This window comes from Pipistrellus hanaki (genome assembly GCF_964339955.1).
Source record: "Pipistrellus hanaki genome assembly, chromosome: 2".
Taxonomy (NCBI): Eukaryota; Metazoa; Chordata; class Mammalia; order Chiroptera; family Vespertilionidae; genus Pipistrellus; species Pipistrellus hanaki.
In genome coordinates, this window is record NC_140504.1 from 121,104,921 (window position 1) to 121,130,307 (window position 25,387).

Consider the following 25,387-nt stretch of genomic DNA (forward strand, 5'->3'; position numbering starts at 1 on the left):
TTTCAAAAGTCCAACCTCCTAAAACCATTACTTTGGCAGTTATGATTTCAAGATATGATTTTTAGAGAAACAAAAACATCTAGTCTAGACTAAACTGGTTTGGCTAAGTGGATAGAGCGTTGGCCTGCGGACTGAGGGGTCCCAGGTTCAATTCTGGTCAAGGGCATGTACCTTTGTTGCAGGCACATCCCCATTAGGGGCTGTGCAGGAGGCAGCTGATCAATATTTCTATCTCATCGATGTTTCTAACTCTCTATTCCACTCCCTTCCTCTCTGTAAAAAATCAATAAAATATTAAAAACAAAAACAAAAAAAATCTAGTCTATAACAATTAGTAATTAATCTTTTTATGTGCAGTTATCTCTCAGGATTTAAAGGGGATGTGTTTGGATTCCTAGAGCTTACCATAGTGTTGGGCATCCAATAAACTTAATAAATATATATTGAATAAATAAATATGTGCATGTCAGGCATACTTGTCTTACTGAGTCTTACTATAAAGCCAGCTAATTCATTTAAAATCTAGTATTCTTGGATCCTCATAGCCAATTGGCTTGGAGATCAATGCTTCCCAGTGATACCAACAACAAGCAAGGCTTAACAACAAGACTGCACACACAGCCCACAAAGGGCTACACCAAGACTGTCCACCTCAGGTAACTGGGAGGCTGACTCACTGAACCATATAGGACAACTTAGCACACAAAGCCACCCTACCAATTCAGGGAAGCTTTGAAAATGCCGAGACAAGGAAATAGATCACAAACAAAAGAAATGGTGGAAAAAAAGAGACTGGATATAGAGTTCAAAACCACCTTATAAGGTTTTTCAAGAATTTCCTAGAAAAGGTCGATGAGACCTATGAGGAGATGAAAAGGGATCAACAAGAACTAATAAGGGATCAACAAGAAATAATAAGGGATCAACAAGAAATAAAGAATACATTATCTGAAATAAAAAATATTATAGAAGGAGCTGGGGATCTCTTTGGAAGTTCTTTTGTAAAGACACTAATCCTATTCAGGGGCTCCACCCTCATAATCTAATCATCTTTCAAAAGTCCAACCTCCTAATACCATTACTTTGGCAGTTATGAGTCCTAAAAACAGAATGGAAGATCGCAAGAATCAAGACAAAGATTTGGAACATAAAGAGCCAGAAGACACTCCTCCACAGAAGCAAGAAGACAAGAGAATCCAGAAAGTTTAAGATAATGTAAGAAACCTCTGGGACAACTTCAAGCAAACCAACATCAGAATTATGGGGGTCCCAGAAGATGAGAGAGAGCAAGATATCGAAAACATACTGAAAAAAATAGTGACAGAAAACTTCCTCCATCTGGTGAAAGAATTAGACTTACAAGTCCAGGAAGCGCACAGAACTCCAAATAAAAGGAATCTAAAGAAGACCACACCAAGACACATCATAATTAAAATTCCAAGAGCAAAAGACAAAGAGAGAATATTAAAAGTAGCAAGAGAAAAGCAGGTAGTTACCTATAAAGGAGCACCCATACGATTGTCAGCTGATTTCTCAACAGAAAACATGCAGGCCAGACGGGAATGGCAAGAAATATTCAAGGTGATGAATAGCAAGAACCTACAGCCAAAAATAATCTACCCAGCAAAGCTATCACTCAGGATCGAAGGTCAGATAAAGAGCTTCACTAATAAAAAAAAAAAAGCTAAAGGAGTTCATCACCACCAAACCAGAATTATATGAATTGCTGAAGGGGGTTCTTTCAGAAGAGAAAGTAAATAAAGATAAAAACTATGAGCAACAAATACGTAACTATCAACAAGTGAATCTAAATACCAAGGGAATTAAAAAAAAATCTGATGAACAATATTAACTGGTGAATATAATAGAATCAGAGGTATGGAAGGGGAGTGAACTGACGATTCTCAGGGAAAAGGGGAAAAGTGGTTGTGGGAAGAGACTGAACATAAACTGTGCACCTATGGATGAGGACAATGGGGGGGTGGGGAAAGGAAAGAGGGTGGGATGGGAACCTGGTGGAGGAGAACAATAGAGGGGGGAGAAATGAGGAACATTTGTAATAATATGAACAATAAAGATTTATTTTAAAAAATAAATAAAATCTAGTATTCTCAAAATGGTTAGCTGCTTGGGTTCTGGGAAGCAGGTAGAATACTAAGATGAGTAAGACATATCCTAAACCCTGGAGGAACTCATAGTCAAATGGCAGAGACAGATATATAAACAAAAAAATTACAGCATGATGTGATAAGTACTATAATAGAGGCATGTATAATGTACTAATGGAACCTAAATTATCCTGCACATTATTCTGTCATTCTGAATATACAGAAGTTTGAGTTAAAGATGAATGCATTGAGTAAATCCTGGGAAACTTCAGATACCATGTAAGAGGAGAGGAGGATTAAAATAATCTCTCTGGGCAAAGTGGTCATGACCACTGGCAAAGGTAACACTTTTGACTGATAGGGATTAAAACTCATTCCTAGGCCAATCACAGAGTGATGAGGTACAAAGAACAGGGGATCAAACCTGGGCCAGAATCTACAGTGTAACTTTGGACTTGTTAACCATCAGCCTCATTGGGGTGTTTCCTCAAGTGAAATGGGGTCCAGGGATTCTGGAGTGCTGATTGTTTCCTGAAGCCAGGATCTCTAGCCCTTGGGATTCTTATCATTCCTCATTCATGCAGTCTGTTTGTATTGTCCTGCCACCCCTATTGCCTCTGAGCCAATATCACCCTGTCTTCTAAAGTCCTCTCCCTGATAAAAAGTGGGTGATGCTGGAAATAATTAAATATGTGTGTTGCCCCGTTGAAACCAAGGTGAAGGGAGACTAGGATCTTCCTTCCAGTGGACTTTGCATCCCTAGAAGTCCCTGTCCATTAGCTGTTCCTGCAGCTGAGAACTGAGAATGAAGCTTACTCATTATACCACAGCTAAGAGTATTTGTTTTTCTCAGAGGTCACTGTGACTGACCTTTTTTTTTAAAAAACTAGAACATTAATTAAAGGCCCCCCATCTGAAATCTGTTTGATGAGAACATGTTTGGGTTTTTAGCCACCAAACAAACCAACTCTGGAAGGCACTGAAACCTATTTTCTTTTACAACGAGAACTTTCTTGGCCCACCACTCTACTTTGTCTGTTGCATTGGGAAACCTGATTCATAACTGCCTTACTCCTTGATCGCTAGCTTTGTTTTTACAAGGATATCAGTGTTCTGTGATCTTCCCAGATTCACTCAGACAAGCAGAGTTCTCTGTTGATAGTTTTGAAGGTACATTTTCAGTTGGAAGTCTAAAGAATGTTTCCTGTTTACAAGCATGAAATTGACTCACATTATTTTAAAAGTTTAGAGCTATAAAGATCCACTTGAGGACAGTTGATTCAATGTTTTTAACTTTCAGGTGAGAAAATGAAAACTCAGAGAGGTTAAGGGGCTTTCTCAAAGTCTAACAACTATGTGGGAGTAATGACCAAATACAGGCCTCTTAACTAACAACCAATAGAGGAGGCTTTCACTGTTTCTTGAATTACTTTGTTTTGTACCCAAATTCTAGAATTTTCAAGTGAATTTCTCTTGCATGAATAAGTTTGCATGTTACTTGATTATATGAGGTCTGATGATGTTACTAAAGAGAAACTAATTAAAAGGGAACACCATTTTACACTCTCAATTTTCACTCTTTTGCAAATACCCTGTTTACAGAAATGCATACATTCTCTCACAAGGAAACTCAAATATTTAATATAGATTTTTATATCTTGAATTAATCAGCAAGATTAAGAAACATATTCAATGCTGACCATAAGCACATTCATTTTCATCTTTTGAGCATCTCATATGAATTCCTGCTTTCCTGGGAAATTCACTACAAATACAACAGCAGTTAAGCTCTGATTACCTTGTTTTAGCAGTCTATAGAGACACATGTCTGAGTTATGGGTACTCATGTATATGAACTGCACTCTGCTGATTTTCTATCTAATAATTAAATCATTTACTGGAAAGGGGCTATTGCAATCCCTAACAATAATTATGAATTTGTCTATTTCTCCTTTCAGTTCCATCAGTTTTTGCTTTGTGCATTTGAGACTCTATTGTTTGGTGCAAACCTACGGATTGCTGTTTTCCTGTTGATGCATCTTTTATGTAATTATGTAATGTCTCTCTTTGTCTCTGTTAACTTTCTTTGCTCAGATAAAGTTTACTTTACCTGATATTTATATTGCTATCCCTTCTATGTTTATTGGTATACTAGTAGCCCCGTGCACAAATCCATGTGCTAGTAGTTCTCTGCTGGACCTGGCTGCTCCAATCTGTAGTTTGTCGCCCAGAGACCCATCTGCAGCTGAGTGCAGAATGCTTGCCTTATCGTCGTGGTGACGAAGCAAGCATTCCACCAGGCTGCTCACACTGCCCACTCTCAGCGGCCATACCTCCCCACTCCAGCACTGGAGGACTCCAGCAGGACTAGAGGACTGGGTGCCACCATCTAGTGGCTATGGGCCCCACCATCTTTGTGGTGGAGTGACAGTTAATTTGCATATTATACTTTTCTTAGATAGGATATTTTTCATCTTTTTACTGTCAAACTACCTATATCATTGACATTAAATTGAGTGTCTGGTCAACAATATAGTTAGGTATGTTGCTTTTTTTTAATTCACTATGTCCATATCTGTCTTTTAATTAGTACTAGAGGCTCTTTGCATGAAATTCATGCATAGGAGGGAGGGTTCTCCTCAGCCCTGCCTGTGCCATCTCACAATCCAGAACCCCTCAGGGGATGTCAGCCCTAAACCAGCAGTTGTACATCCCTCTCGCAATCCAGGATGCTATATACAACAGTGACTATACTTTTCATACCGGTGAAAGGCATCTTGCTGTTGTATGGGCAACTACATTTTTTTTCTCTCTGATTGTAAAAGGTAGTACACAACATGATCCTTCTGAGGCAGTGGTATCATTTTCCCCATCTTCCAAGAAGGAAATCATCCCCAATTGCTCTTTAGAAACCAGAAGAATGCAGTGCCCCTCTGTAGGACAGGCCATGATCTTGTGGGGAGAGGGGAATGTATTCTTCCCCCAAAGCCTTATGTAAGTACTTTAATCTGTGTTTACATGCACCAATTTCTTTGGTATTGGAAGAGAAAAAGACTTTATTTGTCTCTTCCCAGCGCTGCCCATATGTGTACTTAGAGAGGTTACTGAGAAGGGCTCCTATTATGGAACAGAATTTGATTTCCTGTGTAATGCAGCTCAGAGACTAACTTAGCCCTTGTCAAACAAGTGGTCTTTATTAAGGAAGTATAGCAATCAAGTGTGAAGGTGAAATCCTTTTAGTATTACCCATATATGCATGCATATTTATATATTCTGCTTTAAGACATGCTGCCAAAGATTTTTTTTATTAGATGCATCCTTTTTGCTTGTTAGTTGTTTTTATTATTTCTACATTTCTAGAATTACATCATATGACCTTTGAAAGTTTTTGCTTTTCTTTCTGGAAACATAGGGCAGTGTTTTATAAAAACAAGGAAAAGTTTGCTAGGCTTTAAATAAAAAATCCCCTTAACTTAAAAAAAAAGAAGAAGAAGTAGCAGAAGCTGTGAGATTGTTCATTCCAGAGTTGTCTTATTTGGTCAAAAAGAGTTGTTTTGGTTAATGTTTACTGCCCTTTGAATAAAAATGACATTCTCAAACTATATGAAAATAAAACAAACTTCTCAAGACCTTTGTTTACTTTGAAGTTTAAGGTCAAACATGTTGGTTCCTTGACATTTCTGCCTACCAAGAAAATCTAAATTAGTGTATATTAATTATTCATCTGGAATTACTTCACTTATATCCATGGTTGAGGAGTATCCATGATCACTAAGCATTTTCCAACAATCTCCTCTTTGGGGCTACTCAAAGTGATTCCAGTTCTCGTTGTGGCCTAAAATAAATCTCATGCCAATGCTGAATAAAATCAGCTTTTCTCTCTTTGTACCTTCAACAAACTCAATTTCTTTGAAGCTTGGCCTGCTCAGGATGAGAATGCTTTACATGTTGTGAGCTCCTGGAGACAGAAGTACAGCCGATTATCAGCTGGTTAGAAGAAATGTCTCCTCCTGACCCTCTACTCCAGTACCAACCCGTTGTATACTACTCTTCAAAGATGTCAAAAATTTTTTTCATGATAGTCTGACATTTCCCCTTCTGTGTTCACCTTCCAAGATGCAGAGGCAGACAAGTTAAAATGATTCAGAAAAGGCCTACATAGGGACTCTGTAAAGCTTACCCACTTGACCTTAAGATTGTTCTCAAACCATGAAGCCTCTTTATCAATGAAGTTACTTGTAGTGTGAGAGAACAAATTTTTCCCCCTGTTCTGAAAACAATGATTTCTGCACTATAGGCCTAAAAACACCCTCACCTACAGTTGTAGTAACATAAAACAGTTTTTACATAGTTTTTGGCTCTTTAGTTGAATTAGTGTAAGCATCCCTTGTTCCATCAATCTGGCTTTAACTCTCAAAGTAAGCACTGGCCAGGAGCGAAAAGGAGAGTACACTGGACCTCAAAGCCACTGAGCTAAGTGGCCAAGTAGGAAAATACAGCCCTCAGCCCTGACACTGCTGTTGTTCTACCATCAGTGACATAACTGTGGAGACATTGAGAGTAAGAGGATGGCTGAGAAAATGTTTGCAAGCTGCTGGAGGATTTGAGTGGCTCTCAATTTGCTTTCTGTTGTTTTGGTAAGGCTCCCAATCTGCAGTTAAATGTTGGCTTCTAGCAAAGCATGGACTCCAAAGTGAAGTGAGGCAAAACATTTTTACACAGTGGCCAAGTATGTGGGCTCTAAGGTCAGTGTGCCCTAGTTCAGTTCTGGTTTCACTTCTTCCTACCTGTGTGACTATGGCCAAGCTAATAAAACTCTCTATGTCTTAGTTTCTTCAACTATAAAATGGGGATAATAATAGTGCCCAACTCATAATATTGCTGTGCAGGCTGAACAAAATAGTACATGTGGAATGCCAAGGATAAAGCCCTTAAGGTAATAATTGCTCAATAAGCATTAGGTTTTATGATAGCGGAGGTATTGGGAGAATGTCTGTCCTCATGGCCACCACCTAATCAGAATGCCCATTTGGGGCACAAGAAGTATTTCACCACTAGGAAGTGTGTTTATAGGGATAACTTTTGCAGTGTGTCTTCAGTGAGTGGCATAGTAAAAGTGCTAAACCTATAATAGGCTTTCCACTGCAAGCCTGAATTCGTTCCAGAAAACATATTGCAGAGTCATCAAGATCAGCATTAGCTTTTAAACTGGAAAAATGTTCTAACTCTTGACCTGGGGCTTTCCATTAAGATTATAATGACACAGAATTTCCCAATGCCCCTGATAAGGTTTTTAGGAATTGAAAAGAACAACTGAAATTGAACTATAGTCTAAAGTTTATGAATTACCATAATCTCTCTCTGAAAGAGAGAAAAAGAAGAGAGAGAACCAAGGGACAAGTTCATGTAAGCAAGGGAGTTAGATAAACAAAAACACTCAATTTGAGTTTGTTTTAATGAAGGGGGATAGTAAGTGATAATTATATTCACCTGACAATCTTTCACCTGACATCTCTCCTAGGTAGCAGAAAGAAGTATAGAAAAATTCAAGTGTGCTCAACTGTTTGCTGAAATATGAAGCCAGAAAACTGCTTTTGAATCCATGGCCCAAATACTGTCTAGTTAGAAGTATTTTCTTCTAAAGAATTCATATCGTAGGAGGGTCTGTTAGTCTATGATGGAGGTGAGTATGCATGGCCCAAATGGGAGGTGAGTGTGCATGGCCCAAAAGGAGTTCTCAGTACCTCAGAGATCATAGAAAGGGAAGAAGTTGCTTAGTCCCCCAGTTTCCCAGGTTTTTGAGACCCATCCCCAGTTTAGCAGAGAGACATGGGAGGCTGATTTGTGTACTGTTCACCAGGTCCACAGAGAGGGAGTCCTTATACCCATTCTCAGAGTGCTAAGAGGGTGCTCAGGGAGCCCTCTCAGTGAACCCAATCTGAAGATATGCGAGCAGAATGCTTCAGCTTCCTATCCTGGAGGGGTGCTGTGGACTAAACATTTGTCCCTCTCAAAATTCACATGTGGAAACCCTAATCTCTAATTTGATGGTATTTGGAGAAGGGGGCTTTGGGGAGATAATTATGTCATGAGGGTAAAGCCTTTGAGATGGGACTAGTGCTCTTATAAGAAGATACATGATAGAGTTTGCTTCTTCTCTCTGCTTTTCACATAAGATGGCCATCTGCAAATGAGGAGGTGGGCCTTACCAGACATTGGATCAGCTAGTACCTCAATCCTGAACTTCCTGCCCCAAACCTGTGAGAAATGCATTTATGTTGTTTAAATACCCAGTCTATGGTCTTCTGTTACAGCAGCCTAAACTGTCTAAGACAGTGATTTTCAACCTTTGAACTGTGGCACAGTGGTGTGTGGAAAGAATTTTGATTCCAGGTCAGTGTACATGCCTGGGTTTTGGGCTCAGTCCCCAGTGTGGGGCATGTAGGAAGCAGCCAATTAATGATTCTCTCTCATGCAGTACCTGACTATTTAGTCAGGGCCACAGACCATTCTTTCTTTAGATTGTCAAATGAAAAATATGACAACAGCCAACATAACAATAGTCATTTGATGTGAATGAATCAAAATTATATCTATTTTTTTGTCAGATCAACAAAACATATTTTTTGGTGTGCCACAGAATTTTAGTAATTAATTTATGTGTTCCATGAGATGAAAAAAGGTTGGAAATCACTGATCTAAGACAATGAGTATGCCCATAATATCTTCCCTCCATTCCTGTAAGTGGGAAGAGACTTGTTGATAATGTGACACAAAAAGATGATGGGTCCATTTGGCTTGGTGTGGACAGAGCCTGGGTGGAGGTTAGAAGAGAGCTTCCTCCACTGCCTAAGAAAAGCAGCAGGATAAGGAAGGATATGGAACTAATCCTTTAAAGAGCTAAAACTATAATCATTATACATTGGCCATTTAAAACTATTTTAACATATGATTTTCATTAATTAATGGGGTGGTGATGGCCTGGGTGGGGGTGGAGGGACAGGAACAGGCTGGAAGAGGTTAATGAGGGGAAAAGGAGGACCTATGTAATACTTTCAACAATAAAGATTTAAAAAAAAAAACAAATATATTGGTCCATATAAATAATATTAAGTGTTAAGGTTTATTAAGCATGTCAATGGTCCAAGCATGTGCAGAGCACTCTACATGTGTTCTCTCTTTTTTTCTTGCAACCCTCTAAAGCAATTATTATTGTGCCATTTTTCACTTTTTAATTCTTTATTGATGAAAGTATTACATATGTCTCCTTTTCCCCCCATTGTATTGTGCCATTTTTAATTTAAGAAGCCACATCTGAGGATATGAGTGGCTAAATAACTTATCCAAGGACACAATAATAAATAACAGAACTGGGACTTGAAACCATTGCTCTCTGACTTAGAAACCAATTAACATATGGGGATTCTGTGTACCTGCTTTGCAACTATTCCATAAATCTAAAATGTTTCCAATATAAAAGAAAATTATTACAAATAAAATTCAATATCAAAATTGCTCTACTATGTTATCTCACTAAATAACTTATAAGAGTTTTGCTTTGTTTATATGCAAAATTTGTTGGAAATTTTGAAAAATAATGTGCTATATTTTTACCTGACAATCTTTCTAGCATCTATATTCCCAAAGTATTGTCTTGTACTTTTTTATGTAAAGCACTTGGCAATAGAGCTTGCCATTGGGAAAGCTTCCAATAAATGTTAGGCATTGTCATCATCATCATCACTGTCTTAACAAATAATCATTTGTCACATTATGTTTTTAAAGGTAGTAAACATGTTAGACTTCCCCACTGGACTGAATGGCTCAAGAGTAGGAACTTAGTAGGTTCTAAATAACATTTTCTAAAACAAATACTGCCATGCCTCACTCGTTGTGCTTTGCTTTATTGAGCTTTCCAGATATTGTTTCATCAAAATTGAAGCAAGACCCTCCACCAACAAAAACGTTATGATTCTCTAAAAGCTTAGAAGATGGTTAGCATTTTTTAGCAATAAAGTATTTTTTTTTAAATTAAGGTCTGTAAATATTTTTAGACCTGTAAATATCTAATGCTATTCCACACTTAAATATAACTTGGATATTCACTGGGAAACAAACAAAAAAAATCTGTGTGACTTTATTGCACTATTCATTGTATAGCAGTGGTCTGGAACCAAACCTACAATATCTCTGAGGTATGCTGGTAAATCCCTGTGCTCACAATTAGATCTTATAGCAATGTATCTTAAAACCCATAGGCAGGCCTGGCCAGTGTGACTCAGTGGGTTAGTGTCAACCTATGAACCTGGAGGTCATGGTTTGATTCCAGGTCAGCGTACATTCCCGGATTTTGGGCTCAATCCTCAGTGTGGAGCATATAGGAGGCAGCCAATCAATGATTCTCTCTCATTGATATTTCTATCTCTCTCTCCCGCTTCCTTTCTCTCTGAAATCAATAAAAAATAGATATAAAAAACCCATAAACTCATACGCAGTTTGTTTCTGTTTCTGTTTCTAATTCACCTTTGCCTTGAGGGAAGAGAGATGTGGCCAAAGTGGTGCCTTCTCCATGATTCTTGACCACTGTTTCCAAGGAGAAGCCCCATTGTTTCATCCAACTGATACTAGAGGTAAGGATATGGCAGACTTAAACTCACTCATTTCAAAGGTGGTTTCCCTCATGCATGTCCTCCTTCAGCTGTCACTCAACTAGATCCAGCTATCCTCTCTTCTGTGCTGTGCATCAGGGGGGAAATCTCCAAATGGGAACAAGATAGAGCAATTCTCCTGCCTTACAGGCAATTTAAAGGGGTCCGATCATTATTTTTGCTGTCATGTCAAATGTTTCTTATCCCATGTTCCCATTCCCACTAAATACTAGCAATTGTTTATAAATTCCTGGCATCTAGAAAGGTTAAGGGCCTAGTTCCAGAAGCTTATGTGTCGGGAAATGTGAACTCTGAAAAACAAAAGTTTTTACTGAGGCTTGGCTGAGTTAGCACACTCTGCAATCTTTTTGGTACCACCAAACTTTATTGTGCATAAGAATTACTTGGGGCTCTTAGAAAAAATTCCTGATTTCTCCTCCCAAAAGATTCTGCTTCAATAGGTGTGGGGAAAGGTCAAGAATCAGCTTTGTAATAAGTCATTCCCCCACTTCCATGCAAGCAATCCATGACCAAGCTGTACTCTGATCCCCAGGAATACTGGAGAAGAGAATGAATGATCACTAATGCAACCTCATATTGGTAAAACAGTCTTCACTGTATTACGTGGTGACCACTGCTCAGAAGCACGATCACATAATTGCTAGGAGTTGGGGAGTGGAGGGTGAGTGTGGGTATAGATGTGCCCAGAAACAATTAAGAGTTTCTATCTATGAAGTTAAACACTTGGAATTGGTTTTCCTTTTCTCTCTAGAAGATGAAGCTTATTTAGAATATATCTATTTTCAATAAACTAAACAATCTTTTAGAAATGATCCTTTTAAAATCTTATACCTCTAAAAATTATTTTTAAATTCCTGTCTCATTAACAACTGTGCCATTTTCCCCCTCAAGAAATGATTGTTTAAATCAGATGTTCTGGGTGCATAGTTAACAATGGAACTTAGGTCAGGTGTGAATCTTGGTCCTGGAGAACAATTATTATGGAGCATCAAAAGAATACAAGCATCATATGACATCCTACTGTACACTTTCCTCTTTGTCACATATTAGTGTCATTGGGTTGGGATGGTAGATGTATAATTTATTTCCTAGAAACCTCTTAAGCCTCAGCAAATAGACCCTAAATTGGTGAGCCTGCGTCTCAGATCCTAATCATGTCTAGACCTGTCTGTTTCTCAGCATGAACATAGGCCATTATTCTGAAGATAGGACACTAGATTTTGATAAAGAGAATGGTAGTTGCTATAAATATAGAAGTCAAGTATAATTTCAAGTTCGGGTTCTTCATTGTTATAGTGTAATTTTTAAACATTCACCATTTTCATTTCTTTGTTTTGAGTCATGACCTTTAAAAAATCAATAAACATAATTAGACTTACTGAATTTCTTTCTCTTTGCTTCTAGGAATTAATTTGATAAGCCATAATTAATTTAGTGAGCATGTTTGCAGTAAACATATGTTATATATCTGACACATTGTATACAACTGTGCACTGGAGTCCCTTCAAAATGCTGCCTACAGCCCCTGTTATGAAAGTTCAGAGCTGCAGGAGGGCTTTAGGGAGACCCCTATGGTATAAGAAAGGAGGGTTTCTTTCTTTTTTTAAAATATATTTTATTGATTTCTTACAGAGAGGAAGAGAGAGGGATAGAGAATTAGAAACATCAGTGAGAGAGAGTCATCGATCAGCTGCCTCTTGTACATCCCCTACTAGGGATGTGCCCACAACCAAGGTACATGCCCTTGACCAGAATCGAACCTGGGACCTTTCAGTCCACAGGCCGACGCTCTATCCACTGAGCCAAACCGGTTTCGGCAAGGAGGGTTTCTTATTTCTTGATTTCTTTTACATAAGGCGTATCCTCAAGTGTAAATCAATTTGCTGCTCATTGAAATCTTGTCAGTTCTGAGAGAAAAGTATCCTGGAGATAATTTGAAATCAAATCCATGGGATTTCTGACCCAGAATCCCTGACATTTGCTGGTTGGGCTCAATAGGAAGATCTAACAGCCAAGGAAGCCCTTACCAGTAAGGACACAGCATGCTACAGAGGCTTTACATTCACACCTCATTCTGTTGCCTTCCTTCCAGGGCTATCATGCTTCCCTACCAGACCTCATCACCCTCTCCTCATGGTGGCTTTCAGTGTTTACCAAGTATCTATCAACCAATTCCTGGTAAGTGGAGAGGCCAGAGAACTGTGGTGGGGGTAGCAGACTGTTATTAAGCTTGACTGAGTGGCACAACGCACTGGCCAGTGACTTTCCCATCAGCCTGTAGTCTGTGGGGGGAAGCCCCTTTTCCTTCTGCCCCTGCTAGCTGGAAATTTCATCATATATCTGAGATGCTAGGAAATGATGCAGGCTGGGCAGGACCTAACTCCTCTCAGTTTGTTTTCTTTCTCAGGACATGGGAAAGTTTTCCCAGTCGCTAAAAAAAAAAAAAAAAAAAAAAAAAAAAAAAAAAATGACAGCTAAACTCCTAAGTGTTCTTTTTCTTTTTGTTGTTGTTGTTGTTGTTGTTGCTGTGTGTGTGTGTGTGCGCGAGCGTGTTTAAAAAGACCCTAGGTTTTGAAAGGAAGAAGGATGGGGGGGGGGACATTTTCTTAACTTCAATATATCAAATGTTGGATGATTCACTGTGTATTGAAAAGGCTGGTGCCTGGGCACCCGTTGTTGCTTTTCTGGATAGGTGAGTTGGGTGTAGCCCAGCCTGGTGTGCACACCTAAGCAGCAAGCGGCAGGACACACCTGGGCTTTCTTTCATCTCTGTCTTGTTGAAATTGTGTGGCCTGAGTCTCCCAGAGAGGGGGCACTCAGCAGCTGAGCCTGTGGTACGTGTGCATTTTACCAGGGCCTCTGGCAGCAAGAGCCCCATGTTGGTTAGCTAACATACTAGTGACATGGACTGTTTAAAGTTCAGGGAGGTTTTGGCTAGATTAGAGAAGGGGAGTGGTACCTGGGCAAGTCATTGGGAGGGCCTTTCAGCGCTTTAGAAAATATATCCTGCTGAAACCTGCCTCCTCTGCAGTTTCTATCTGCGGGTTGTTTAGAGCCAAATTGTTATAGTGTTTAATAGGACCAGGGAGCACTACTTATATAGGACTCTGGATATTAAGTACCCACTGTCAGCTTGCTATTTCTTGAGAACAAAAGAAAACAAGATGCCCTAGGTAGTCGTGAGGTTGGAGGAAACTAGAAGTGGTTAAAAGGCATTTTGCTCTCGGATCCCACTTTACCAAGTGGGTAGGGAGTTCCCCCTTCTCCCCCCCTTTTTCTCTACCAAAGCAATAAATGGCATTAGACCTCTTCATCTGATTTCACATTAGCGACAGTCTATTGACACACTGGATAAATGTTCAGAAACCCACGTTCCAATTCTGAGAAGCTACACAAATCTATGTCCCTGCCCACCCACTCCCTCTCTGTAACTGTTGTTCACCTTCACACAGTGATGAAGCTCAGATGCCGACTCTAACATGCATGGAACTTGCCCCAGGCTGCTGACTCTCCCAAGAACAGGACTGTAGAGAGCTCAGACCAAGCCCAGCTTCCTGTGCATGAGGGATTTCTAGACCCAGACCACAGCCCTGCTGAGTGAGACCCCTGTGTCAAGATCAGACATGTTATGAGGACGCAGAAGCCTCATTGCCCTCTCACCCCATTCATTGCCCTCTCACCTGGCCACACGCCACCTCTCCAAGTAATCATCAGGCCGAGCAGACACTTACCTGCAAGCCATTTTTCTTAAGATTTGGCCTCACCTGTGGTTTCCGCAGAATGACCCTCTTCCTGAATATGGTCACTGTGACTGAGAATGACGAAGAGCTAAGGTCTCCCTTGCTCATGGGTAGAAATTCATTTTGTTGATTGAAAAAGAAAAGAAGAAAGGCTTGCTTTGGAGGGTCTCTCAGGCTGGTAGACTGTGAGAATGCTATCAAAGGTGAGCAGGCAGCATACCTGACTGATGAATTGATAGTCATTACTGCCAGAAAGTGTGGGAGTGGTAGCTGGCAAGAGCCACTATTTTTTTTTTTTTTTTTTTGGTGTGAGAAGGAGTTCAAAGGCAACTCCCTCCATGCCGGCACCAACCATCTGGCAGGAGTGTACAGGAATAGGGCATGAAGGAAAAGTGTGGGGGTGCGGTGTATGAACTCAGCACAACGGGTTTCTATCAATGAAGTAAAGAACCAGTTTTCCTTTTTATTTTATTTAAATAGCTTTATTGAGGTATATCCCTCCAGAGAATAGAGGAAAATTTGCCTGGAGAATACGAATGCCCACTCTTCCTTCAAAGGACTACTGAAAAAGGAGACTTTCGGCATCCAGCTAAGAATCTAATGGGACACCACCAAGTGCCCCAGTGCATTGGCTTGAACATGGCTACTCTCAGCTAAGTAGGAGCTGCCACATTTCAGGTTGTGGCTTGTCATGTCACCTTATTACTAGTAATTCCAGAACTCTTCCCCCAAATTTCTACTCTCAAAAGGGAGCTGTAGTCTCAGGGATATTCCTTGGAATTGCAAATGAGACCCAGCTCTAGGGCAAGTTTAGAATCTCATGGGCTATGTTTGGCCCAGGTACCATCCCTTTGGCCACTTTGGATGGTGCTATTATTTTTAAATTGTGGGGCAATTATTGTATCCCTCTGCACAGCCTTTACTTGGAGAGTCTTAAAGATCTTTGCATCCGTTCCATTCCATCACAGCCCTTTTAGCAATGACCATTCTCTTGCATTCCATACTAGAAAAACAAAATTCTTGCTGAGGCAAACTAACTCCCTTTAACCAAGTAAAGGACACCCTTTGGAGCGGAAAGCACATACTTATTCACCTGGGATGACCTTAACTCACATCTTCCCATTACACACAAATACTTGTCCTGTTCTTAGCCAACCTCCTGGGTCCCAAGCAATTCTCTTAGAGAATTGGATTTGGTTTTGTTTTTCTGTCTCTAGCTATTTCCTGCTTTATTATTCAACAGCCTAAATTTAGCTCCACACTCCGTCTTTATAGCCCAGATTTCTAATGTGCCATGAAAGCAAAAGTAACTGAGTGGGAGGCATTGGAGAGGTACTGGGGGCAGGGGCAGAAGGGAGGCACATGAGGGCCAGTAGGGAGGAGGAGAAGTCATCATATTAGCAGAGCTGGATGCTGACATTGAGAGGTTGCTCTCAGCACATAACAAGCCCCAGGACCACAGAATCCCTCTAATTCACCTGAAGGGAGGTGCATCACTGCCTGCCATGAAATAAATAATCGGTTCTTCCTTTGCTATATTCTATGATGTGCTGGCACAATGCATAGTACTTGCTAAGCACTCCAGGCAAAAAAAAGAGCCACTCACTTTGATTAACTGTCAGAACTAATTCTCATCCATGTTATTATACAATAAAGAGGAAAAAGGAAATCCAAGGAAACTGTGCTAAAGGCCAGTGCCTAATCAGGTTTCTTTCCCTTTCATCTGTTTCATACAAAAACTGCCTGGAATCACTGGTGTGAGCCATTAGGTTCCACTCCTCAAGTGTTAATTAATTAAATGTGATATTTTAAAATATATACACCTCTTTCCAGGTAAACAATCCAAGCTCTTTGTAAATTGCTCAATGCCCGCTGGTCCCTCCTCCCGCAGTTCTACTTCATTGCCCTGTACCTTCTTTTCCCCTGTTGGGCCACAACTCCAGCAGCAATAAGTATAGAGTAATTATTTCTGCCAGAAATGTTTCCCCTGAAAGGGGCTTGCCTTATTTTGGTTGTATGTGTGTGCTTGAAAGAAAGGCATGTAATAATAACAGGCCTCTTTGTTTTCCCTCTTTTATTACCCACTGGTTCTCTAAGATGTCATTGGCAAACACAACACCATTTGCTTTTGTTCCCTTTATAAATTTTTTCCACTTGAGCCCTATTTCTTACTTACAATTGCTAAGTGTCTTGCTATGAAAAGCAACTGTTGCAAAGCAGTAGACTGAATGAACACAGCCTGTGTGGTTTTGATTTAGGAAACATTCAGCTTTTGGTCTGAAATGCCCTGGAATCAGAGCAGTTTATAGTCTCTTGGAGTCTTGAAGGCAACTCAAATGGTAGGTATGTGTGTGTAAGGTGAGAGCTGGGGGCAGATGGGAAGACATGGAATATCTAATTGATTTGTCATGTCTATTGCAATCATGCTATTATTCACTCAGTAACAATTGCTGAATGCCTACATCTGTGTTTGCTGCTCCTGGACAAGTAATCCCCAAAAGGTGACCATTCACAAGTAGAAAGCTTCATGGAGGTCAAGAGACCAAACTTAATCATTGCCACAATCTATGTAAGATATAAACCCTATCCAGAAATCTGGAGACATTGAACACTTCCCTATCTTGAAAGAAAGCTTACCAGAAGATGCTTAAATAATTAAGTACTTTTAAAAGGAAAAATAAATAAATAAAGTTTATATTATGTCAACAGACAAATCACATTATCGCCTCTCACTCCAATAAGGCCTACACATTCTGTTTTACATTGTGCCAGGCTCATTTCTTGCTAGAATTCATTGTAATAAGATGCTTGAAAATATTCTTTCTGTCCAGGTTCAAATGCAACAAATCTAATCTACATTAAGCTATGACAAGAGGACAGACAATTATGAATCAGAGGTGTGAATAACATCCTCAAGATTCTGCCTTCTCCATCTGAGAAATGTGCCTACCACTCTCCAGAGAGACTCCAGTTTTAATTTGATCATACCACTCATTCCCCCAGAAGAAATGGTCTGTACCTCACCTTAGACCAGGTTCTACCAGCCAAGCCTTGTAGGAAGTCAAGCAGTGATTCCTTAGTTTGATCCCATCAAACTCTTAAAAATATATACATATATTGCAGAGAGGAAAGGAGAGAGAGAAAGAGAGAGAAACATCAATGATGAGAGAGAATCATTGACTGGCAGCCTCCTGCACATCTCCCACTGGGGACCGAGCCACAACCTGGGCATGTGCCCTTACTGGGAATTGAACTGTGAGCTCCCCGTTCATAGATCAATGCTCAACAACTAAGCCACACCAGCTGGGCTCCCATTAAGCTCTCCATAGGTTAGGCAAACATCCCAGGATTCTTAGAAGTATGTGACTAGGTGAACTTTGAGGAACTATCATTTCTAGCATACATCTAAGTTTGCAAGACATCAGGGCAAATGGTGGAGGACAAGGACTGGCTCTTCTCTTCCTGTGCAGCCCACCATCCCTAGTCTAGTGCTAGCATTGGGGAGGACATATGAAATAACGCTCAATGTCACTAATCATCAGAGAGATGCAAATTAAAACTACAATGAGGTATCATATTGCCAGAAAGCCTACCATAAATAAATCAACAAACAACAAGTGCTGGCAAGGATGTGGAGAAAAAGGAACCCTACTTTACTGCTGGTAGGAATGCAGACTGGTGCAGCTACTATGAAAAGCAGTGTGGAGTTTCCTCAAAAAAATTAAAAATGAAATTGCTATTTGACCCAGTGTTCCCACTTCTAGGAATATATCCTAAGAATCTCAAAACACCAACCAGTAAGAATACATGTACCCCTGTGTTCATAGCAGTGCTATTTACAGTAGCAAAGGTCTAGAAACAACCCAAGTGCCCATCAGTAGATGAGTGGATAAAAAAGCCATAGTACATTTCTACCATGGAATACAGCAGTAAAAAAGAAGGATCTCTGACCCTTTGAGATAGCATGGAGGGACCTTGAGATTATTATGCTAAGAGAAATAAACCAGTCAGAGAAAGACAAATACCACCTTATCCCACTTATATGTGGAATTTAATGCACAAAATAAACTGATGAGAAAAATAGAACCAAAGGCATGATGACATGGAACAGACTGACAAATCTCAGGGGAGGGAGGAGTAATGGGAAGAGATTAACCAAAAATTTATATGCATATATGCATTGCCCATGGACTCAGACAACAGGATGGTGAAGGCTTGGGGTGAGGCAGGAACCAGGTGGAGGGGGACAAGAGTGGAAAAGAAGGAAACATTTGTAATACTCTCAACAGTAGAGATAAATAATAAAATAAAATAAAATAAAATAAAATAAAATAAAATAAAATAAAATAAAAAATAGTTCAAGTTTTCAAGTTCCATACAAGACAGCTTTGAAAAGGCCTTGTGGTAGCCGAAACCAGTTTGGCTCAGTGGATAGAGAGTAGGGTTGCAGACTGAGGGGTCCTAGGTTTGATTCTAGTCAAGGGCATGTATCTTGGTTGCTTTGGGCACCAAGTGGGAGATGTGTAGGAGGTAGCTCATCGATATTTCTAACTCTTTATCCCTCTCCCTTCCTCTCTGTAAAAAAATCAATAAAATATATTTTTTTAAAAAGAAAAAAAAAAAAGGCTTTGTGGTAGATTATGTTTTCAAGGTGTCTAAAACAATATTCATTCTACAGCTCTTTTACACTATAATCTTGCCACTTTCTATTAGACAGGTGGGGCCTCTCTACCCTCCAGGAATCTAGGCTTGCCCAGTGACCTCTTTTGATGAATATAATGCTGCCAAATTACCTCTCAAATCTTGCCTTTACTTTTTGGAAGGCTCCTTCTTAGAATCCAACTGCCATACTATTAGGAAGCTCAAACAGACAAGTCCATGTGAAGGAGAATTGGAGCTCCTCACTGATAGCCCAGCTGACCTCCCAGATAGCCTTCAGAAACAACTCTCAGCCATGTGACTGAGGTCCTTTTGAACCTTCCAGTTCTTCCAGTGCCCCATCCAACATCATGCAAAAAAAAACAAAAAAAGAAAAACTGCCCAAATTGTGAGGAATAATACATTGTTTATCTTTATAACCCTGAAAGTTGATTGGTTACACAGCAATAGATAACCAAATAGGCCTCTTAAGGGCCATTTGTTTTCCAGATTATATGTGTATGTGTTTGTGTGAGTAAGGTCTGCTGTTTTTCAAAAAACTATGCTTATGTGCTCATTTATCTAATCCTTTACCTTTACTACTGACTTGACAACTTCTAGTAAATCTCATGGCTAGAATAGGGAGAGATATAATTCATTCTGCGGTTGAAACTGCTTCCATAATCATCCCTCTGCTATTCACTACTCACTGTTTCAGAAGTGAGCTTTCTAAAATCTAGGTCAAGTCATATATCTCTTGTTCTAAAACCACCAATTGGTCCACATTGCTTACATAATAAACTCCTTACCTCAACAAATGCTTTCCAAAACAAAGATGCTTTTCAGAATAGATGTTTGCTGGAACAAAATGATCATTTCTGTGGAGATGCTGAGGCCATTGGTCCCAGAAGCAGAACTAGAAATTAAAAGCCAGAGAGAGAGAGTTAATCTTTAGACTAACATAGAAGATTTGGAATATTTAGAGATTCATAATGGAGAATCCAAGAGGTGCAATGAGTTTTGAACAGTGTAATATGGCACTTTTGACTTGGATTCTTACAGGCCAGGTTAGACTAGAGTCTAGGCAAACTGTGGTTTAAGGTATTGAACAGAAAAAGTGAAATAATGTATGTGGGACCTAAACTTGTGTACAATTGATCAAATTACATAAAGATGAGAAAGATGACACAAATTATCACACATTTGTCTAACAATAGGGTTATATAAGTGGCCTAAATAATGCCATAAATCCCAGATGTTTAGCCTGTGCAAAAAAAGAATTGTAATTGTGTATAAGGTAGGTTTCATTCAGACCCAGGGGATTTAAGATGGAAGATAGAAATAGGAATCTTTTCTCAAGAAGAGTCTGGATTTGGATTACTGAGTCCCAATATTCAAACCAAACTGGTTAAGTTTTGGGGATATAATCTTTTCCTAAAGATATCACTAATATGCAGTAGGACCTGTGGCTCTTAATCAACTCAGGTTTCTAAAACACGAATGAGCATCCCTTGAGCAGAAAAACTAATTAATGAAATTCTTGGCATTGGAGGGCACATGGTGGGAGGGGGATGAGGTGCATCTGGGATTACTGGACTTTCTCAATCATTGAAATCATGTAATTTGGTTTCCTGACCACTCTTATGGGAAATTGGGAAGGATGGAAGGTGAAAAGAATCCAGAATTGTTTTTATTTGAATAATGGCATCTTAAAGACAGGCTCTGAGTGGCCTATTCACTCCTCCTTGTCAGAGTGTCTCAGTGGGCAGGGTATTGAAATAAGAAGCAGATTTCCTCCATATTCTTCTGGAGGTCTTTATAGTTTTCTCCTCCCCAACCCTTCCATATCCCCTACAATTACCAGTTATCTTTTATTCAAGCAAAAATCAATATTGCTTATCTATGAGTACTTACAATAGTGCCCACACTAAATAGGCTTTCTCACAAGCCACATCAGCTAGGACTCCAACATAATGGGAATGCTGATTCCATTTTCATTAAGAAACTTCAAATAGATTCTCATGAAAATAATGCTCACCCCGAAGAGGTACTGAGCAGAGGTCTGTATGGCCCATGGATATTGGGATTCTGTTTTTCCCAGATTTGGAAGAACCAAAGAGATTTAAATTTGAATATTAACTGCAGATGGATAATACAAAATTGGAGTGAACTTGCCATAATGTTCCTCCTAGGGACTTGTCCATCTCTGCATGTGGGGCCTCAGCTGAACTTCCCGTTGGCTAGAGATCAGCATTTTTCACTCTTCAAGGCCCATGCAAACTACTTGGGATCTGGATAAAAATGCAGATTCAGTCAGTCTGAGAGTGCCTGAGATTCTGCATTTCTAACAATATCACAGGTGATGCTGACACTGTTGGCCTGTAGAACATGCTTTGAATAACAAGGATGTGGTAAATTGTCAATGAGTCCAAAGACATGGGTTCAATTCAAGTTCTGCCTGACTGTGAAAGTTACTTAATCACACAAAAATTCTGATTTTACATCTATGAAATGACAATTAATAATATCTGTCCCAAAGTATTGTTTTAAATATTCAATGGGATATCCAGTACAGCATTTTATAAATCTATATTGGTTTAAACATTCAATGGGATTTCTGGTACATCATTTTATAAATCTATATTGGTTGGTGATCTTTTTAAAAAATATATATTTTTGATTTCAGGGAAAGGGAGAGAGATATAGAAACATCAATGATGAGAGAGAATCATTGATCAATTGCCTCCTGCATGCCCCTGAGCCCACAACGGGGTATGTGCCATGACAGGGAATCGAACTGGTTTATAAGACAATGCTCAACCTCTGAGCCACACTAGCTGGGCAGCTGGTGATCTTGAGATCTGCTTGGATTCTCCACCAAGTGTGTGTAGTGAACATCTCTGAGCTTTTCACAACAGCAATAGGTAGGGGGAGCCTTGCTTCTTGATGACTGATGATCCCCATGGCTGCTCCCTTGGGTCTAAGTGGAGGCATCAGCAAAGACAAAACTGATTGTGGTGACACCAGAGGCCAGTCAGTTGACACTGCAGCCCCTTACAGAGAGCAACAGCTAGTTGTGTCCCCTCTTCATTTCTAAAGGAAAGCCAAGGACACATTTCCCTTTTCATTTTATATCTTATTAAAGAGAAAGGATGGAAATTCCATTTTTTTTTTTTACTGAAATATTGGAATCAAAGAATTTATGGAACATATGGAGAAATTCTCTCCTTGAAATAAAAGTGATAATTAAAAAAAAAAAAGTTATAACTCCTGTAAAAAGTGTTTGAACTCTCTCATACTTATACAATTCTAAGCAATTCTAAGCCAGCTCTATTATTTTGGAGTTTCATTGTTGAGAAAGACCTGCTAGACCATATGTTAATCACGTTTAATTAGTAAAAGTCTTATAATTCATTCAAGTAAAGTGGCTTACCTGGGTCCTGGCTGGTTAAGCTGGTTCTAGCTGATTATCAGTTCTAGCTGATTAGGAAAACCTGATTAGGTAAAGGTCAAACAAAAATCACATTCCCTTATCATTAAACAATTATTAAACTTCTAAAAACCAATATATATCAACCCCCTTATGCTGCTCTGTAAAGCTTCTCCAAATCCTTTTTTAACTTTGGTTTTCTGCCAGGAATAGATGCAGATGCATTAACTACCTCACAAGGAAAACCTGTTCTCACAAGTTTTATTGTACCACTTGGCAGGGAAAAAGGCTTGGGTAGAGGCTGAAAACTTTCACATAGATCCAGAAAGCTTGGGAATTCAGCCATCTTGACTTACCGCCCACCACCGAGACGAAACTTAGCAAATTTTAAGAGCCAGGATCTAATATTCCATCAGAAAAGAAGAAAACTCTACAGGATCCAACTTTCTTTTTGAGACAAATTCCATAGATTGTTACAAAGACAGGCCATTTCAGAACTCTTCAGGGTAATGAGGGAGTTCAAAATTGCCAGGGTTTCCTACTCTCATATCCTTCTAGTCCCTCCCCCCTCATTTCCTCCCCCACCCCACTGAACCTTCATTGCCCCAGGGCAACTTCCCTCTGAAGACTGTAACTTCAGGAAAATTCCAGATTGGAACTAGAGGGGATAAGAGGGTAGTACAGAAAGGGGAATAAAAAGAAGGATTATTTTAGTTGTACTATTTTATGTTTTGGGTAGTCCACAAGATATATGAAACAATCTCATTCTAATTGAAGAGTAAACAATTAAGGCTATGGAAATGTAACTGGGAATCTACTGAGAATGTCTTCACATTATTCACTAGCTAATAATTTTCCCAAGAGTGGGAGTTTCTTGAGGATGTTTGCAATTTATTTTTAAGCCATTTAGAGCCTTAGAATAACACTTGCAATTTCTCTTTTATTATTTTCATGGTTTTCAAATGTTTTAAACCCATGCATTTTAGAGCCCACCCACTTTTTTAGATGTAGTTAGAAACACAAAAGGACCTCTCAAAATCATTACAGAACTTATCTGGAATATGTGGGATAGATGATAAATATATATGATGATAGATAGATAGATAGATAGATAGATAGATAGATAGAATTCCTTATTAAAGAGAAGGGATTGAAAATAGAATTTTTTACTGAAAATTTGAATCAATGAATTTATGGGACAGATGAAGTAAGTTTCTTCTAGGATTATATATATATATATATATATATATATATATATATGTAAATATCATACCCATACACATATCCTATATAATAAAGAGATAATATGCAAATTGACCCTCACACCTTCATCATCATAAGATGGCTACCCCCATGTTGTCACAATATGGCTGCCCCCACATTGTCACAAAATGGCCTGCAGGGAAGGGCAGTTGGGGGTGATCAGGCCAGCAGGGGAGCAGTTAGGTATCAATCATGCTGTCAGGGGAGCAGTTGTCAATCAGGCTAGCAGGGGAGCAGTTAGGGGGCTATCAGGCTGGCAGGCACAGTGGTTAGGGGCAATCAGGCAGCCAGGTAGGTGAGTGATTAGGAGCCAGCAGTCCCAGATTGTGAGAGGAATGTGCCAGATTGGAGAGGTTGAAGGCTGGGCTGAGGGAAACCCCCGCCCCATGCATTAATTTCATGCACCAGGCCTCTAGTATAATCTTCATCAGATACAGCATGTTGATTCCATTGCAAATTTAGTATTGTATTCATTGTATGGTTGTTTCTAAGCTACATCATCACTTTATGCCAAATACTTTTCAAGGGACAATTTCTGAGAACCTATGAGGTAGACAACACTGCACTAGGGACTGCAAGGGAATACATCATCAGAAAATGTGACTCCCTGCCTGGGAAAGAGGCTTCTGAAAAATTATAAAGGGAAAGAAAAATCAGCCATGTATTGGGATCTTGATTTGCTCATGTTCCTAGGTTACTCAAGGGGAAAAGTAACTATTGAACTTGCTGACCATTTGTTGGTTTCACAGGTAATCTTATTCCAAATGCCATTAAGCCTAATGAATATGCAAAGATGAATATATAATGCGATTAAGTGAATATAAATCAATGAGGCCCAGTAAAGCATGGCATGTGATAAGAACATAATAAATGTTAGCTCTTATTATCATCATTATCATCCTTATCATTCTTATCATTATTTCTGTCATTAGTTAAGGACGCTTAAACCTAGTAAGAGAAATGGTATGCACATATTTGTAATAGAAGGTAGAAAGTATACAGATTTTATTGTTGGTACTGATAAAAGTCTGTAGGAATCCAAGGACAGGAAAAAATAATTTCAGACTGGAGATAAGCATTTAACACATGTAATAATAGGGAAGCCCAATACCCTCATGCTCTCAATAGTATGTGTCTGATAAAGCAATCTGTCAAGAATTTTGCCAGAAGGCTTGATAGTTTGCCTTTCAGTACAAGAACCTCAAGTGTTCCTGATTTCCTTAATGATATATTATGTTTCTGTGCACCATTAATTCATTCCAGTCCTACATATTTATATATTTAATTATAAGATCAGTAAATGAGTTCTTCAACCCTGTTGTTTGCCAAGTGTCTTTAGATGGTAGAATTACAGGATTTAGCAGGCAGTTCTATGGTCAATATTTTTATCTTCATTATTTTATAAACTTTACATTTCTTATCAGCCTTTCTGGAGTCTAAAGTAATTCTGGTATGTCAATTGATTTTCCTAAATGCAGCCAATTAGTTTCCACTTTGAAATGCCTTCTCCCAGGTCTCTGTAGCTCTCAAACACCAGCT

General features: G+C 39.3%; 1 protein-coding gene across 1 annotated transcript in view; it reads right to left on the reverse strand.

The window, feature by feature from the left end:
* The window catches only part of ADTRP (androgen dependent TFPI regulating protein), an 87,010-nt gene extending 72,323 nt beyond the window's left edge, over nucleotides 1–14,687 (reverse strand). Inside the window, exon 1 of the mRNA XM_084872763.1 lies at nucleotides 14,542–14,687. Coding sequence (XP_084728889.1) covers nucleotides 14,542–14,625 — 84 coding nt within the window. The 5' untranslated portion in view covers nucleotides 14,626–14,687. The remainder of the gene's footprint in view (nucleotides 1–14,541) is intronic.
* Nucleotides 14,688–25,387: the final 10,700 nt, after the last annotated feature.